Source organism: Chaetura pelagica, unplaced genomic scaffold (genome assembly GCF_000747805.2).
Source record: "Chaetura pelagica isolate M959 unplaced genomic scaffold, ChaPel_1.0 scaffold433, whole genome shotgun sequence".
Classification (NCBI taxonomy): Eukaryota; Metazoa; Chordata; class Aves; order Apodiformes; family Apodidae; genus Chaetura; species Chaetura pelagica.
Genome location: NW_009952574.1, coordinates 198,774 through 215,514, shown reverse-complemented (window position 1 = coordinate 215,514; position 16,741 = coordinate 198,774). Strand labels below are relative to the sequence as shown.

Below are 16,741 nucleotides of genomic sequence, written 5' to 3'. Positions count from 1 at the left end.
TCTTCCCTTTCATTGCATGTTTCCTGGTCCCCTTTTGTCCTTCCCAGTAGAAAGATGCCAGTCTAACCCACTGAAGCTCATGCTGAGCCTCCCATCTGATCCCTACCTCAAACAGGGAGGCACACAAAGAGCAAACTGAAGATCCAGCTGTTTGACTCACAGCTTATTTTAGTGACTCTTCAGAACACACAGGATCATGTGCTCTGCAGTGATATGCACTGCTTGGTCTGAGCCTAGAGCCTTCTTACTGTCTCCTACAGTAGGAAACTGGCCTCCATGGGGCCCACCATCAATAACCATGGGGGCTAAGGTACTGGCTGTGGAATTAAAAGCAACAGAACTGTTGCGTTTTTATGTGTCCTGCTCTCCTGTCTTTTGTAAAGTTCAGGTCAACTTTATCCTTCTTGAGAGGCGCTGGGCTGAGCTGGCTGAGATCACAACTGCAGTATCATCATCACCAGCACCCAGGCTGCAGGCTCTGGTCCCACAGGAGAGAGACATGAACTGCCTGAGCCCAAGTGCTCAGGTGAACTTTGAAGAGTTCTGCATGTATGGGACAGTCTAAAATTCCTCCCTGGCAACCAGTCCTGACTTTGCCAGATTCAACATGACTCTATTGATGTGCTTTACTCTTGCTTCTGGTGTGTCTTAAGGCTTCCTTCCAAAGCAGAACTACCAGTGGCTGATAGTTCTGTTGTCTGAGAGATGAAAGCTGAACCAGCCCTTGTGTCAGCTGCTAAAGTGACAAATGCACTTGTTTTCTGTGGCAGGCAAGAGCCCATACCTGATCTTCACCAATCGCCACGAGGTCCGCAAGATAGACTTGGTGAAAAGGGACTATTCACGCATCATCCCCATGCTGAAGAACGTGGTGGCCCTGGATGTGGAGGTGTCAACAAACAGGATATATTGGTGTGACCTGTTCTACCGAAAAATCTACAGGTAAGGGGCAAAAAAGGATGTGTGTTTTGGTGCCTTCCCAATCCTACTGCTCATATATCCTTTAAGGACAGTCTGCAGAGTAAAGGAGGGTGCAGTGAACCTGAGGGCTTTTCTTCTTTTACTGTGGCCCAAACTTGGAAGCTTTTTTAAGAACTGATAAAGAAATCTTGGCTTGTGCAGTTATTTGGTGATACAGGAAGGCTTTTTTGTCAATTACAGATCATGCTGCATTTGTGCAGTTACTTAGACTCTTGTTTAGTGAATCATAATATTGCCAAGTGGTGCTGCATGGCTCTTCTGCTGTGCTGTGTGTGAAACCACAAAGGACTTAGCATCAGGAAGCACAAAGGAGGTAGATGGTGGGATCAGGGAGGTACTACACAGATAGTAGCTGCCCATTCTGGTCTTGAGTAGACTGGGTTTAAAATCTCAGCATTTGATCAGATGCACATTCTGTAATTCTCATTCTCCTTCATCTGTTTTTATGGCCACCCATCACAGCACTGTGTACTAGGGCTCATGAGTGCCTAGTCAAAAATGTATTTCATTTATGTGCTGAAAATCCCCCATGTATATTCTGATTTTCATAGCTATTGCAGCTTCTATAGTGATTTGTTCTGGATTTTAGCTAATGATCCAGCAAAGGTTGATTTGTTTCAGTATATAGGAGCCAAGCTAGGGTTTCTGCTGGCTGTGGTAGCTCCTGTGCCATTGGCAGGGAAGTTTTCCCAGGTTGTGCTGAGTGTTAAGCATTTAAGTAGCTGACAGGTACCCTGAGCGGGCTTGTGGGGCTCTAAAAAATGGAGAGATGGTTCAGAAGAAAGCTGCTGCTTTCACCTTGTCTGATTCTGTAGGCACAGGCCGGGGTGGGTAAGGGCTTCATATTCACAGGCAGAGAATTGTTCAATACACACTGCTCCTTCTGCAGCTCTGACAGTGAATGCCCTGGGGGCCCTTAAGCAGTGTTCATACCCTGGCAATACCAAACCTTTTGCTTTTTCCAAACAGCAGAATTTTCCTCTTTCTCACTCCCACTTGCAGTAGCTTAGTTGTAAGTCTCACCTTTTTTGCTGCACAATTGTAACTGAACGATTAATGTTCCCCTTTAAGATACCACTACTGTCACTAATACCAAACACTTCCAAACAAAAGGCCACCATGTCCCTCCAGCAGACAATAGGACTCCACCTGCAGAAGTCCTCTGGGGAAAAAGAGTCTGTAGTGGAGAGGCTATTGCAAGGTGAAAACTATGGTACTGGAGGTAGTTGCTGGCAAGAGGTCCCATCTTTCTTAATACTCACTTCACTTGCTCCAGAACTTTCTGAAGTTTTGGAACTTTTCAAAGTTGTACCAGGTTATTCTGAGAGCCAGACTAAGCTCTTAGAACACTTGATGCAAACTCAAAATTACTCAATTGCAGTTCACTGAAATGGTATCAGTGCAGGGGCAGCAGAGCAGAATCAGCCTGTGTACTTGTAGGAGCAGCATTGAGCTATTTATGAACCATCCATGTAGAGTCTTCCTTTCATTAGCATTTTGAGGCTGCCACTGATATTTAGTGAACATTTTCTTTGTATCTAATGAGATCACTTGCCAAATTAATACAGCTTCACAAATTCCTTTGATGAATCATAATTAGTTACACAGGTCCTAATTTTGCAATACATTTAAGCACATTTATCTGCATGCTAAGTTCAGCTGTTCAGCAGAGCACTGGAGATTATATTTCTAATGTCCATGAATCCCGTGAATCAATCTTAGAAGTCAACGTGTGAAGTCAAATGTTTTGCCCAGTTGTGCAGTTACAGCAGGAAGCAGGTAGAAAAATAAAATGAGTTTCCTGTTGGGGAAATGTCTGCTGTACAGGTGATGGGGAATAAGAACAAGCTGTAGGAGGAAGTGGAAGGTTGCAACGTGCAGCCACCAGGGTTTCTGTGTCACTCATGCTGCCACACGGGCACGGGGTGCCGTGGCGCTGCCTGGCATTCTGAGGTGCAGCCCCACACACCTCTGCACAGCCCTGCCTGTGCCGCATGTCAGCCCAGTGACAAGTCCTGTCTTTGCAGCGCCTACATAGACAAAGCCAGTGACACAGCTGAGCAAGTGATCCTGATAGACAGCCAGCTGAACTCTCCTGAAGGACTGGCTATAGATTGGGTTCATAAGAACATCTACTGGACGGATTCTGGAAACAAGACCATCTCAGTGGCCACTGCGGATGGACGCAGGAGGAGGACACTTTTCAACAGTGACCTTAGTGAGCCAAGAGCCATTGCTGTTGATCCCACACGGAGGTAGGTGTAAAGACCCCAAAATCTCCCTTTGCCAGCAGAGACCTTCCAGTCTTCTTTCTGCCTCTTACAAACTTGTGGGTGGTTCCTATCTCATCGAAACTTCAGTTGCCCTTTAAGATATGGAGATCCACTGAACTTAAATGGGACTGCTGAGAGGGTTCAACTAACACTGTAAGGTCACTGCTGTTAAAGAAAATTCTGAAAATAATGGTCAGGTCATGTGTTCGATGGTCCTGAGCTGGTCCAAGCACATAGGTTGTGCTGGGAAATGAAGTTGTCTGACGTGTATGGGCTACTCGGGTGAGTGAAGTCCACATACCTCGCAGACACAGCAGGAGATGGTTTGCATGGGGTACTAAGGTGAGACTTTGCATTCTGGTGCAAGTTTTGTGACAGAGCACCCTGTGGCACAGTAGGTGGCCCCACCACGTGCATATCAGAATTAACTAGAGTGAAGGGCTTTGCTATGACAATAGGGCACCTCCTACTCGGACTAGTAGTGCAGATTTCTTACCCTAGAGTCCAGTTTACTGTGTTGCATCTTCCTTTTCTAGGTTCATGTACTGGTCTGACTGGGGAGATAAAGCCAAGATCGAGAAAGCTGGTCTGAACGGCGTGGGGCGGCAGGTGCTGGTGACGGACAACATCGAGTGGCCAAATGGCATCACACTTGGTGAGTGCCCAGGTTGGAGCTACAGCAAGCACTGGGCTCATGGAAATTGATTTTAATTGTTAACTGGGAAAACAAAAGTGCGAATGTGTGTGCAAAGGCACCTGCACTCAGAAATCCTGGAAATCCTGTATCTTAACTGCTCACCGACACGAGTGATTTCATTTCAGTAGCAAGCGTGGGCAGTGAGTCTTGCCACAGAAAGAGCCTCGTACTGGAGGTGCTCTGAGGTGCTTTTAGGTGGGCCTTAAGTCAAAGGGTGGCTTGAGGGGAGGATACAGAGCTGCAACAACCCTCTGGAAGGCCAGAGAGTCCTTGGTGCTAGTGCCTCTGGACCTGGACCTGTCTGAGGAGGGGTAGAAAGGAGGTTTTCTGCCCCATGGGGAGTAGGGCTCAGCCTCCTCCGAGCTTGAGCTGTACACGTCTAAGGCCTGCAGGTGTGAGGTTCTCTGCATGGTTTTATATTTGAAAATTGTGGCTATGACAAGAATGTAGGAGGAAACACTGCTACTGTTGCATAGGGTTGAAGTGCTACTGCTGTGAACAAATCATGTTATCCTGTAGTAATCAAGAAATTAATTAATGAATTGTATAATTACAGAACTTGTTTTGTGTTGGCACTCATCCACTTGCATTCTGTTTAGTGGATCTCATCCAAAATGACCAAATTTTCTCCAAGAAGAGAAATTCAATCCTGAGCATTCTAAATAACACTGGATCCTTCCCTCCCACTCTTACCTGCACCCTCCCCAAAACCTGGCTGGTTGTGGTAGGAGTGTCCCCAACATTGGGTTCCCCCAGCCTGTAGCACAATGAGGGTTTCTAGACCTAGGCGTCTTCTCTGAAAATGTGTAAATCACACAAGTCTTTCAGAAAGTTGTTTTATTTGAATCATGGTTGTTGTTCTCCAGCAAGAGGCCAAGGACTGAATAGCCTTGAGAGGGATGAAGCTTGTGGCACTGATAGGGTGACTCTGGGAAGCCCAAGCTGCTGCTGGCTTCTGCTCCTCCTGGTAACAAAAGAGCCTCATTGTACAAAGCTGTCAGTCAGGCATTCCCCACACACAAAACAGAATGTTCCTTCTTTTTAATCTTATTTATAGGGTCTTATCCCAGCATATCTGGGCACTGGTTCAAAATCAGAACTAGTGTTAAAAAAAAAAAAAAAAGGGCCCAATAATAAACAGATTAGTCATGCTGCCAGCAGGGAAAACAAGCTGGGCAAGAGAAAATGAGTTGCAGGAGCTGTGTGTAATTTTGCTTCATTGTGTTTCCCTTCTCAGATTTGCTGAATCAGCGTCTCTACTGGGTAGACTCCAAATTGCATTCACTGTCCTGCATTGATTTCAATGGCAGTAACAGAAAAGTTCTGATCTCTTCTGTTGATGATCTGAGCCATCCTTTTGGCTTAGCAGTGTTTGAGGTAAGAGCTGACAACAGATGCAGAACAGACTGGAGACTGCAAGAGGTCTCAAACCTCTTCTTGAGTAAAAGCTCTGCCTTTTGCACAGCACAGGGAGCTCAGTGAGGGCGTTTGCTGCTATAGAAACCGATTAACCTGGGGTGGGTTCAGTGAGGAAAATTGTTTTCTAAAGCCCTTGATCAGGAGCAATGCATTGTCTTATGTTCTACCTCATGTAGTGCCTCTGTGAGGGGCAAGTGGTGCCCAACAAAACACCTCCCACAGAACTGGAAAATGGGTAATGGGGTTTCTTATTTTAATTCATCCAACTGTCTATGCAAAGACCCAAAGTCAGTAAGGGAAGGAAGAAGCCACCTACTGTGATCAGCAGGTGGGGTGGGGGTACCCATCACTGAGTGATGTTTTTTGAAAGTTGGACTTAGAAGGGAGCTGCAGGGGCTGACAGCAGCCTCAGCCTGCAGTGGAGCTCTGAGAGCTTTGCTCCACACCATCTTCCCACGCCTGCATTGTAGATACAGAGCTGACTGAGCAACTAAATACTGTTTGATAACTGCAATTCTGTATGCTTCCTTGGTCAGTTTTTTTGTACCTTCAATCACAGGATGTCATGTAAGAGATACTAATTAAAAAAGATAATTAAATACTCATCTTCCAGCTGTAGGCACTTCATAGATACCTGCATAATGCAGGTCTTAGCTTTGGAAAGGAGAAGAAAAATCAGCAAGAAATAAGAAAAGTTTCTGGTATGGCCCTTTGGTTCTGCTCATGATCCACCCTATTGGTTTCAGACACAGAATGGATGCAGCTCTCTGTACTTAACCAAATCTCTGCTCCCTTCTCTCTGTCTCAGAGTTACTCAGAGGTGCTAAGCACTTAATGAACATGTAGGGTTGCTGGGCTTTTAAACATCAGAAATTAAGAGTGTCCAAAAGAAAAAAGCTGCAGGTAGAAGTAATATGAACAGAAAGTGCCCCAAGGTAGGAACGCAGTGCATTGACTTCATGCCTACTGGAGTTTAATCCAATTTGAGTTGGATTGGAGCAGTTCCAGGTAAGAAATCCTGTGTTTCCTGCAGGACAGAGTGTTCTGGACTGACCTGGAGAATGAAGCAATCTTCAGTGCAAACAGGCTGAATGGCTTGGACATTTCTGTTTTGGCAGAAAATCTCAATAATCCCCATGACATTGTGGTATTTCATGAGTTAAAGCAGCCCAAAGGTAAGACATGTCCTCAGGGTATCATGCCCCCAAGTCAGGTTTATTTAGTTAGTACATTTATATAGTAGGTGTATTTAGTTAGTAAATTAAATGTGTCGTAATGGTTCTTGAGGAGATAAAATGCACAGGTAATAATGTGAAATCAATGCCTAATGTTTGAAGTTTGCGCATAATTAATTCAGCAGCAGCATTTATTGAAAAGTCTGCAATTTGTTACTAGCTGTTTAACTGTGTTACTCTTGTCACTGTGATGCTTGCCATTCATTATATATTTGGGTAGTTTTTATAGTAGGCTGTAAGATTTCATGCTACTCCAAACTGTAAAGATTAATTAAGGTAGGGAGTGGAAGAGAGAGAGTCTTCTTAGAGGACCTGATATTTCTTGCCAAGAACAATAAATAAATAATCAGAAAAGTAACTTGTCTGTTCTCCCATCCTTGAACAGCTCCAGATTCCTGTGAGCTCAGCCCCCAGCCAAACGGAGGCTGCGAGTATTTGTGTCTTCCTGCACCTCAGATCTCTCCCCATTCTCCCAAGTACACGTGTGCCTGTCCTGACAATATGTGGCTGGGTCCTGACATGAAAAAATGCTACAAAGGTAAATGCAATCACGTTGCTGCCTCAAGATTCCAACAATGTACTTCCTGATGGTGGAACACACACTAGCTTTTTTCTTCCACTACTTGCTGCCTTCTGTCCGCAGTGCTGTGGTGTCCTTTACTGAAAGCTGGCTTAGTTTTGAAAGGGTGACCAGAGAAAGACAGAGCAGAGAGGAAAGAAGGGATAAGGGACAGCTCCAGAAGTGTCAACAGTCAATACATCATTACAATTTGCCAGGTTATTGCCCTGTAAATTCTGGATCTGGAGACATCACAGTCACTGTTGATAATATCTTGAAGAGACAAGTGGTTTCAATGTAGTTTTCCCTAACATACAAATAGTTTCCCTGGTACAACTTCAGTATCTTCTGATGTATTGAAGAAAAAAACCAACAACCACAGGTTTTCAAAGTTCCTAGCTACCTTGCAGCCAGAGTGCTTTATTCAGAAGTAAAGCTTGACTTCAGGAAATAATTTTTGTAGCTTTAGGCAGAGAACTATTGACAGTCTGGCTACCTGGTAAACAATTGGAATTTGGTTTCTGCTTCCAATCAGTAAACATAACAGTCCTCCCCAGACTGATACCACCATTTGTGATTCTCTTTCTTACTTTACTTACTTTAACCAAATGTCATTGTTGCTCTTGCTTTTCAGATCTTCCAACTACTTCAACTACTGCACTGGTTTCTACCACTGCAGCATCTCATACTGCTGGTTCCATGACCATCACAACTGGCACTGCCAGTTCCAATAACACCACTGAAGTTGTCCCCAAAGCTGTATCAGAAGCTACACTTACCACCCCAAGTTCCCATTTACCTTCCACCACATCCATCCTGATGGATTCTGAGATGACCACTGGAAACAGCAATTTATCACAGCACTGTAAGAGAATGAGATTCCTCTTTTCTTTTTCTGTATTTACACAAAAACTCATGCACAGGACACCTGACCTACCCTCTGAGTGACAAGCAGGTCAGATGCAGGCACACCCTGCTGCATAGCAGGAGAACCCAGGTACCCAGTCTGCTGACATCTGCATACGAGGTTGATGGGATTCCAGTCACTGAGGATATTAAGGAACTTAGGTTTTCATCCAACACACATGAAATGGGCTGCAGAGGTGAGGCCCTGGAGTTCACACCGGTCCTGCTGTTTGTAGTGCTGCATACTGTAATACAGATGATTCTACAGGAGCTTCACCTTTGTAATTATTTGTTTAATTATTAATGTGATCCAGCCCAAGTTGAGGCTGAAAAATGCCTCCTGTCCAGCTCCAGCCCAGTTTGGGATGACGCAGCCCAAGACCAGCAGCATCTCCTGTGCCTGGCTGGGCTCTGCATGTTAATGTGGCCTGATCCGTGACTGAGGTTGGAAGTTTTGCATTATGTACTAGAGATCCCAGTGGAGAGCATTGCTGGGCAGAAGCCAATCTATAAACTTCATTGTCGTCACTTCTTTTTCTTTCAAATGCACTAATTAACTTTTTAATAAGCTGTGGAAGCAAGGTGCTATAATTGTCCACATTGGAAACAGCTTATTATTAAGTAAATAACCATGCAATGAAACAACCTGCCATGGGGAAGTGTTTAAAGGGATAAATTGCCTTTTAATTTCCATGAATTGGTGTATCCAAAAACAACTATAGTTCTACCTCTCTCAGTTCCTAATGTTTTAGCAAAAATACATTTCCTTTACTGATCCTCTATTACAAGAGCTCAGAGCAAACGTTTTAAAGTATTTAATTTGAAAGGTATGTTGATTTATTTTTTTTTAATTATTTTCCCTATAATTGTTCTTTTCTCTTGTAAGTACAATATTGAGTTTTGGGGTCATTATTGCAGGCTGCAGTGAGTGATACATGTGTAGACTAACTCCTTAGCTGTAAAAAAAACAACCAAACAAAAAAAGCCCACAATTAAAAAGAAAAGCTGTGCAGATGGCTTTGAACTACCTTCTTCTGACAGCTCAATAAATCATTAATTGTCAATACTAGGAAATGTTCTGTTGTTCCCCTGATCCGTAATTTCCATTAAAAGTCACATTGTGTGAAACTGGCCTCCTTTTTGTGCTTGAAAACTGGATGCACAAGTACAACCACTGACTGATTTCTGGCTGAAGCTTCTCTGTGTGGTAACACCCAGCACCCCCTGAGCTGCCAGGCTGTGCTGGTGCAGCTCTCAGCCCTGCCAAGGCAGCAGTGCTCCCACCAGGACCTTGCTCCTTCCCAAGGAAAGCAGCTCAGCTTGGCCCAGGTTTGTGTGCACAGGCTTTTTGTCTTCTCTGCAATTACTTTATTACAAAACTTCTCATAAACTCTTGAATTCCAAAAGCTTTCTGAGGGGCAAGACAACATGGTTGGCAACATAAAACATTCTTTAGATGTGTCCTTAAAACCAGCAAATGAGTTAAATGATCAGAACTACTTCTGTAATTACAGATGCAAATGATGACCAAGGCTTTGACTCAACGGTGACAGCAGCTGTGATTGGAATTGTCATTCCTGTTGGTAAGCTGACTGCAGGTTAACTTTCTTAAGTGAGGTTAACCTTGAAGGAGAGGATACCAAAATGCTAGTGTAAATACAATTCTTCTGATTTTCAGGGTTGGGGGTGGGAAAGAGAACTGCTGAAATGGGGAAAAGTCATCTGGCTTTGAGAAAACTGCACAAGGATGGGTATCTACATGGGAACATCCCAGCAGATTCATGCTCTCCCCAGAGAATTGGCTAACAGCCCTTTCTTTCCCCTTCCCTCAGTGGTCATTGGCTTGCTGTGCATGGGGGGATACCTTATCTGGAGAAACTGGAAACGGAAGAATACTAAAAGCATGAATTTTGACAACCCAGTGTATAGGAAGACAACAGAAGAGGAAGATGAAGACGAAATCCACATTGGGCGGACTGCCCAAATTGGACATGTCTACCCAGCAGTAAGTATCTGAGGAAACTGCTGACAGAGAAGATTAACTGTGTTGAGAGTTTAGATACAAAATTATCTCCAGCTGATTACAAGGTTGGTTATTTGCCATATAATGACAAAACCCAGAACTTATTTTATAATCACTGAATAGGCAGAAGCCATAACTTTGAGGCTGCTCAGGGAGCTGTCTTAGAATATAGTGGTCTATATAATAATATTCTATACAAGATTGTATTTCCTGCTTCTACAGGTAGGCAGGCACATAGGTAATGCCCTGTATTATCTAAAGATCCCACCAGAGAAGGTGTTATCCCTTACAAGGAACTTGATCTATGTCATACACAAGTGAAGCAAACTGCCCAACACCCCTTTGGTAACACTTGAGTGAGCAGCCCCATTTGGGGAAAAGAATAAGATCAAAACTGGATTTCTGTCACCATTATACTAGGGACAACAATGAGATTTTTAACAGGAAATACAAGTGAGCAACAGTGTCAGAATTTGGTTCTAAAGCACCAAAATTCCCAAGCACCCTCCTCAAGCCTGTTTTCCTTCCTTCCCTTGCAGCGGGTAGCACTGAGCTTAGAAGATGACGGGTTGCCCTGAGGATGAAGCTGCTGCTCCACACAACACACTGAACACATCTGCTCTGGATCTCAGAACTTGCTTCTTCTTTTTCATTGTTATTTATGTTGCAGAAGGGTAACCACAAAGTTATAATGAACTGCAAACATCCAAAGGATGTGAGAGTTTTGTATGTATAATCTTTTATACACAATTTAACTTGTTGCACTACCCAGTTGTGATAGTGAATAAGCAACAGCTGAACTACTAACTCAATGTACATAACCAGCCAGGCTGAAGGTTCAGTAGCTATTGCTTTATTTTAAGACTATATTTATAGATATTTTGTAAATATGTTGAATATGCTTTGTGGCTATCCATCAACATAAGTAAAACAAATTCTGTACAGGCAGTTTAGAAATATTTATTAACAAAATCTGGATTATAAGATCTGTTCTGTAAATATAGTAGAGGGGTGAGAGTATTTATTTTTTGTATGTTTGGCTTGCTGTGCATAGATTACTTGTGTATATATCTATCTAGGCTAGATAGATATATAGACATATAAATATATACATATATATAAAAATATATACATATATTTTAAAATTACTAGCCTACATTTATGAAAATTAGGGATAATTGAATTTTTACAGGATGTTTTGAAATCTAAGTAAGAAAGAGCTGTACCGTAAGACAGCAGAGATGAAGCACTCCCATGGCAAACAGAGCCCCTGTTTTCCAGACTGGCACAAGAGCCTGCTTTTACATTTCCAACCTATCCAGAAGGATTAATCTGCATGGCTTTTTTAACTGAAGAGCTTTTCTTTACAGCATTTCAGTCAGAAGAAACTCCTACAGTGCCCCGTGTTTTTTTGTTTTGTCTTTTTTCTTTTTATAGCTTGGTACAAGTTTGATTTAGCTTTTTTTGTTTAGTTTTTTGGATGTGACTCTAAATGTTTTTCCCCACTGGGAATCTTGTACCTCTCAAGTCAGCTTAGAATGAACTAGAAACAAAGATGTAGCTCTATACCTCTACATACCCAAAGAACACTCCCACCTGGCTTGTGTGGAGGAAAATACTCCACAATAACAAAAGTTAATTCCTTCCCTCCTTGCCCTTTTTACCTACTCATTCTGATTAAGAGTCCAAATTTGGGAGATGCTCTGGGGCAGAATCTTAATTCACCACACAAGGAATTATTTGAAGAGCAACAATTGGCTTCTACATCCCTGCCAGTGGAACAGCAGATCTCCTGGAGCACAGAGTGTTGGGAAAGGAGGTGAAAGGAGGTTAAAAATTCACAGCCTTAATAACAGTATCTTTGGCTGCATCATCCTGCACCTAGCAGAAAAGTTTTTTCTCATCTTATTCCAGAAGATTCCCAGGGAATTCTATGGGAAGTGAATACACTTAACTACCACTGCATAATGGAACAGCACCTCTCCAAACTGTACCAAAACCTAGAGAGATCTTCCTAGTGTTCTTGCGTCAGTCCAAGTTTTTGTATTCCAGTGAGTAAAAGAAACTCAGCCCAAATAGGTTTGGGGTTTCTTCCATTTTTCCTTTTTTCTTTGTTTTGGAATACATTCAGTGTAATGTGAGCTGGCAGCTGATTCCTGACTTAAAAGGAAGAAAGTGTCTGAAGACCTAGTATGCACTACAGACATAACACATCCTCTCAAAATAGTTCCCAGCCTGCATAGACAGCACATAAATAATCAAGCATCCTTCTATTCAGAATTTAGATTTTAAGGCAGTGTAAAAATGATTAAGATACCCAGTTCCCGTTTCTACAAGCCTCTGCACTGTGTACATGAAGAAAAAAAAAAAAGAGAAAAGGCTGTATGTGATAACACTGTAACTAACAGACGAATGTAAATATATTTGAAAGTTCTACAGTTTTGATACTTTTTTAAGAACACACAGACACAATCAAGCCTGTATAAACCCTGTATCAAAGGCTGCTGGTTTTTTTCAAACTATTGTAAATGGACTCAGTGTGCAGTGTTGATTTCAACCTTTGTGATTTGTTACTACTGAAAAATTCAAGCACCAAATTTGTTTTGTAAGAAATGAATTATTTTAAATAATGGTTCAGATTGTTAGAATGATATTTAACATTGTAATAATTTCTGATCTCTGTCTTGTCATATTGAAGTTCTGTTAGAGTAAGTTCTTGCTTGGTGCCTTTTGTGTTTCAGTTTTTATGTTACAGAGAGAAGGGCCAGGAAGGGGTGGGGGAGGGATCTGCTCTGTGGAACTCTTGCTGTACTTACATCAGCATGGATTACTGAAAACCAAATGAACACATTTGTAAAACAGTGCACTGTTTCTATAGAAAGATTAAATTTTTTTATCTGGGACTACTGAGCTAATTACTTTATAGTGCTTAAAATGCTGTCCTAGCCCTGTATCATCTTTAGGTCTGAGAGCTTTAGCATACACTGGTCATCCTGGCCCCAGGACAAAAATAGGCAGAGCTGTGCATTTAAGTCAATCATCTCAAGTCCCTGGAAGAGAAAATGGAGGCCTGGCTTTCCTTGGGATAGTGACAGAGGCTGAACTGGCTATTCTCAGCTAGATCAACTGAGCCTGGCAAATAGTTTTGCAAGCTGGTAGCACCTGAAGCAGCAGGAAGGCCTGGAGCTAATGCAGCACCTCTAACTTGTGTGGCTCCAAGCACAGGCTCCCCAGCCAGGGTGCAAATCTTACAGAATCCATATTACACTGATAAAGGGGAAGTTGTGGTGTTTGATGTCACAGCAGCAGACACAGTAACACAAAAGAGAAGCTTCACAAAAGATTACCTCACAACACTGTCCCCCACAGGCAAGGCCAGCTGCCTCAGGACACTGAGCCAGTGGTAGCCTCTACCAGAAGAAACCAAGAAGCACTGTATTCTTAGCTCTTAATGGGGTTAATAATGCTAACTTATATCTCTACCTAAGCATCACCAAGCAGAATGAGCATTAGCATGATGTAAAAATATTTCTCAAACTAATGGCAGCATTCACATTTCACCATGTACCTCAGTGGGACAACATTTTACTTTAGGGATGAGCTGCAGCTGCCTGCTAAGTTCTCAGCACAGTCAAGTCAGTCCTGACAAGGCAGCCATCCTAACAGGAAACTAAAAGCTACCATAGTGTCACAAGCAACTCTCCCTGACACATTGACAGGGCCCAGCCTGGTTACACAGTGGCTTACACAAGATTACAGCAGAGAGAACCCTGACCTGAGCCATCTTTTTCTTGTCTTCACATCAGCTCTCCAGTCCTTGCCTACAGGCTACAAAGTCAGGTGGAAGACAGGAGGGTATGACTACAGTTGACCAGGTACAACTGACATTTCATATTACTGTATCCAGGATTTTATCTGCTGAGGCTGCCAATCAAGAAATTTTAATGAGTTCCAGCTGTAGTGATTTATTTTCATGCATGGGACTTAGTTGAAAGCACATATATTTATTTAATTCAAGCCATTACACAAAGGAAAAAAATGGAAAGCCTTATGACTAAATGTTGAAAAAAAATCCCTGAATCCACATTTTGCTGATAAGGCACAGACATAAATAGGAGCTAAACAAAGAGAACACCTTGCAGTGATGCTTAGGAGATACTTGGAAAGCATCTGAGCTTTGATGACAGGAATTTTCTTAGAAAAGCTAAGTTGACTTTCTGATTCCTGTAATAATGAAAAACAGGAAATTATTGGAAATTACATGAAATTATTGTTAGCAATATCTGAACTGTTTGCCCCATTTAAAAGCCTGACCTCATAAACTGACTATATACTTGATGCTAAAGACAGCAGCAGCAATAACAAGCATGAAGAAGTTAGTCGTAAAAACTTTTCCAAACACACCAGAGGCTGGAAGCCTGCAGAAGAGCAGGTGAGGGTGATAAGCCCTGTTGCTCTAGAAAAAAAACCATGGTGAAAATGTATTTTAAATCTTGTGTACAGCCTTGAGCTTCCCATCGTAAAAAAAAAAAAAAAAAGACGCCTAATGCAGCTAAAAAACACTGAGATGGTTAACAAGGATAAATGAGGAAGATTTTTAACAATCATCTCAAGTCCCTGGAAGAGAAAATGGAGGCCTGGCTTTCCTTGGGATAGTGACAGAGGCTGAACTGGCTATTCTCAGCTAGATCAACTGAGCCTGGCAAATAGTTTTGCAAGCTGGTAGCACCTGAAGCAGCAGGAAGGCCTGGAGCTAATGCAGCACCTCTAACTTGTGTGGCTCCAAGCACAGGCTCCCCAGCCAGGGTGCAAATCTTACAGAATCCATATTACACTGATAAAGGGGAAGTTGTGGTGTTTGATGTCACAGCAGCAGACACAGTAACACAAAAGAGAAGCTTCACAAAAGATTACCTCACAACACTGTCCCCCACAGGCAAGGCCAGCTGCCTCAGGACACTGAGCCAGTGGTAGCCTCTACCAGAAGAAACCAAGAAGCACTGTATTCTTAGCTCTTAATGGGGTTAATAATGCTAACTTATATCTCTACCTAAGCATCACCAAGCAGAATGAGCATTAGCATGATGTAAAAATATTTCTCAAACTAATGGCAGCATTCACATTTCACCATGTACCTCAGTGGGACAACATTTTACTTTAGGGATGAGCTGCAGCTGCCTGCTAAGTTCTCAGCACAGTCAAGTCAGTCCTGACAAGGCAGCCATCCTAACAGGAAACTAAAAGCTACCATAGTGTCACAAGCAACTCTCCCTGACACATTGACAGGGCCCAGCCTGGTTACACAGTGGCTTACACAAGATTACAGCAGAGAGAACCCTGACCTGAGCCATCTTTTTCTTGTCTTCACATCAGCTCTCCAGTCCTTGCCTACAGGCTACAAAGTCAGGTGGAAGACAGGAGGGTATGACTACAGTTGACCAGGTACAACTGACATTTCATATTACTGTATCCAGGATTTTATCTGCTGAGGCTGCCAATCAAGAAATTTTAATGAGTTCCAGCTGTAGTGATTTATTTTCATGCATGGGACTTAGTTGAAAGCACATATATTTATTTAATTCAAGCCATTACACAAAGGAAAAAAATGGAAAGCCTTATGACTAAATGTTGAAAAAAAATCCCTGAATCCACATTTTGCTGATAAGGCACAGACATAAATAGGAGCTAAACAAAGAGAACACCTTGCAGTGATGCTTAGGAGATACTTGGAAAGCATCTGAGCTTTGATGACAGGAATTTTCTTAGAAAAGCTAAGTTGACTTTCTGATTCCTGTAATAATGAAAAACAGGAAATTATTGGAAATTACATGAAATTATTGTTAGCAATATCTGAACTGTTTGCCCCATTTAAAAGCCTGACCTCATAAACTGACTATATACTTGATGCTAAAGACAGCAGCAGCAATAACAAGCATGAAGAAGTTAGTCGTAAAAACTTTTCCAAACACACCAGAGGCTGGAAGCCTGCAGAAGAGCAGGTGAGGGTGATAAGCCCTGTTGCTCTAGAAAAAAAACCATGGTGAAAATGTATTTTAAATCTTGTGTACAGCCTTGAGCTTCCCATCGTAAAAAAAAAAAAAAAAGACGCCTAATGCAGCTAAAAAACACTGAGATGGTTAACAAGGATAAATGAGGAAGATTTTTAACATTTTTCAAAGCTTCAACTCAGAAAGACACCTGAGAGGACTTAACAATGCCTATATATAAAACCATTACTGGTGCAGAGAATGCACTAGGGTATAGTTATTTTTCCAAGTACCCATTGCTAGCTGCTATCAGACAGGAGATGGGGTAAATGCAATTAGATCCAATATGAAAGTCCTGATGATTAGATGAGTAATTTCTCACAGTTGCTTTTCTTTCCTTTTTTAAGCATTGCCTTATTTTATAGAATCATAGAATGGTGAAGTTTGGAAGGGACCGTAAAGATAATCAGGTTCCAACCTTGTTCCTATGAGCAGGGACACCTCTCACTAAACCAGGCTGCACAAAACCTCCAGGGAGGGAGCTTCAACACCCCCTGGGCAACCTCTTACTCACTATAGAACATGGAAATTTTTTTTTTAAAAATACAACTGAAGCTTACCAGCCATAGGAACAATGCAGCTCATGGACCTCAAGGGCAGC

The 16,741-nt window shown here is 42.4% G+C and overlaps 1 protein-coding gene across 1 annotated transcript in view; it reads left to right on the top strand.

The window, feature by feature from the left end:
• The window catches only part of LRP8 (low density lipoprotein receptor-related protein 8, apolipoprotein e receptor), a 68,924-nt gene extending 57,686 nt beyond the window's left edge, over positions 1 to 11,238 (top strand). The window contains exons 9-18 of the mRNA XM_009993588.1: positions 771 to 942; positions 3,009 to 3,236; positions 3,791 to 3,909; positions 5,189 to 5,328; positions 6,404 to 6,545; positions 6,991 to 7,143; positions 7,799 to 8,029; positions 9,585 to 9,653; positions 9,903 to 10,075; positions 10,633 to 11,238. Of these exons, the coding sequence (XP_009991890.1) occupies positions 771 to 942; positions 3,009 to 3,236; positions 3,791 to 3,909; positions 5,189 to 5,328; positions 6,404 to 6,545; positions 6,991 to 7,143; positions 7,799 to 8,029; positions 9,585 to 9,653; positions 9,903 to 10,075; positions 10,633 to 10,671 (1,466 nt within the window). The 3' untranslated portion in view covers positions 10,672 to 11,238. The remainder of the gene's footprint in view (positions 1 to 770; positions 943 to 3,008; positions 3,237 to 3,790; positions 3,910 to 5,188; positions 5,329 to 6,403; positions 6,546 to 6,990; positions 7,144 to 7,798; positions 8,030 to 9,584; positions 9,654 to 9,902; positions 10,076 to 10,632) is intronic.
• Positions 11,239 to 16,741: the final 5,503 nt, after the last annotated feature.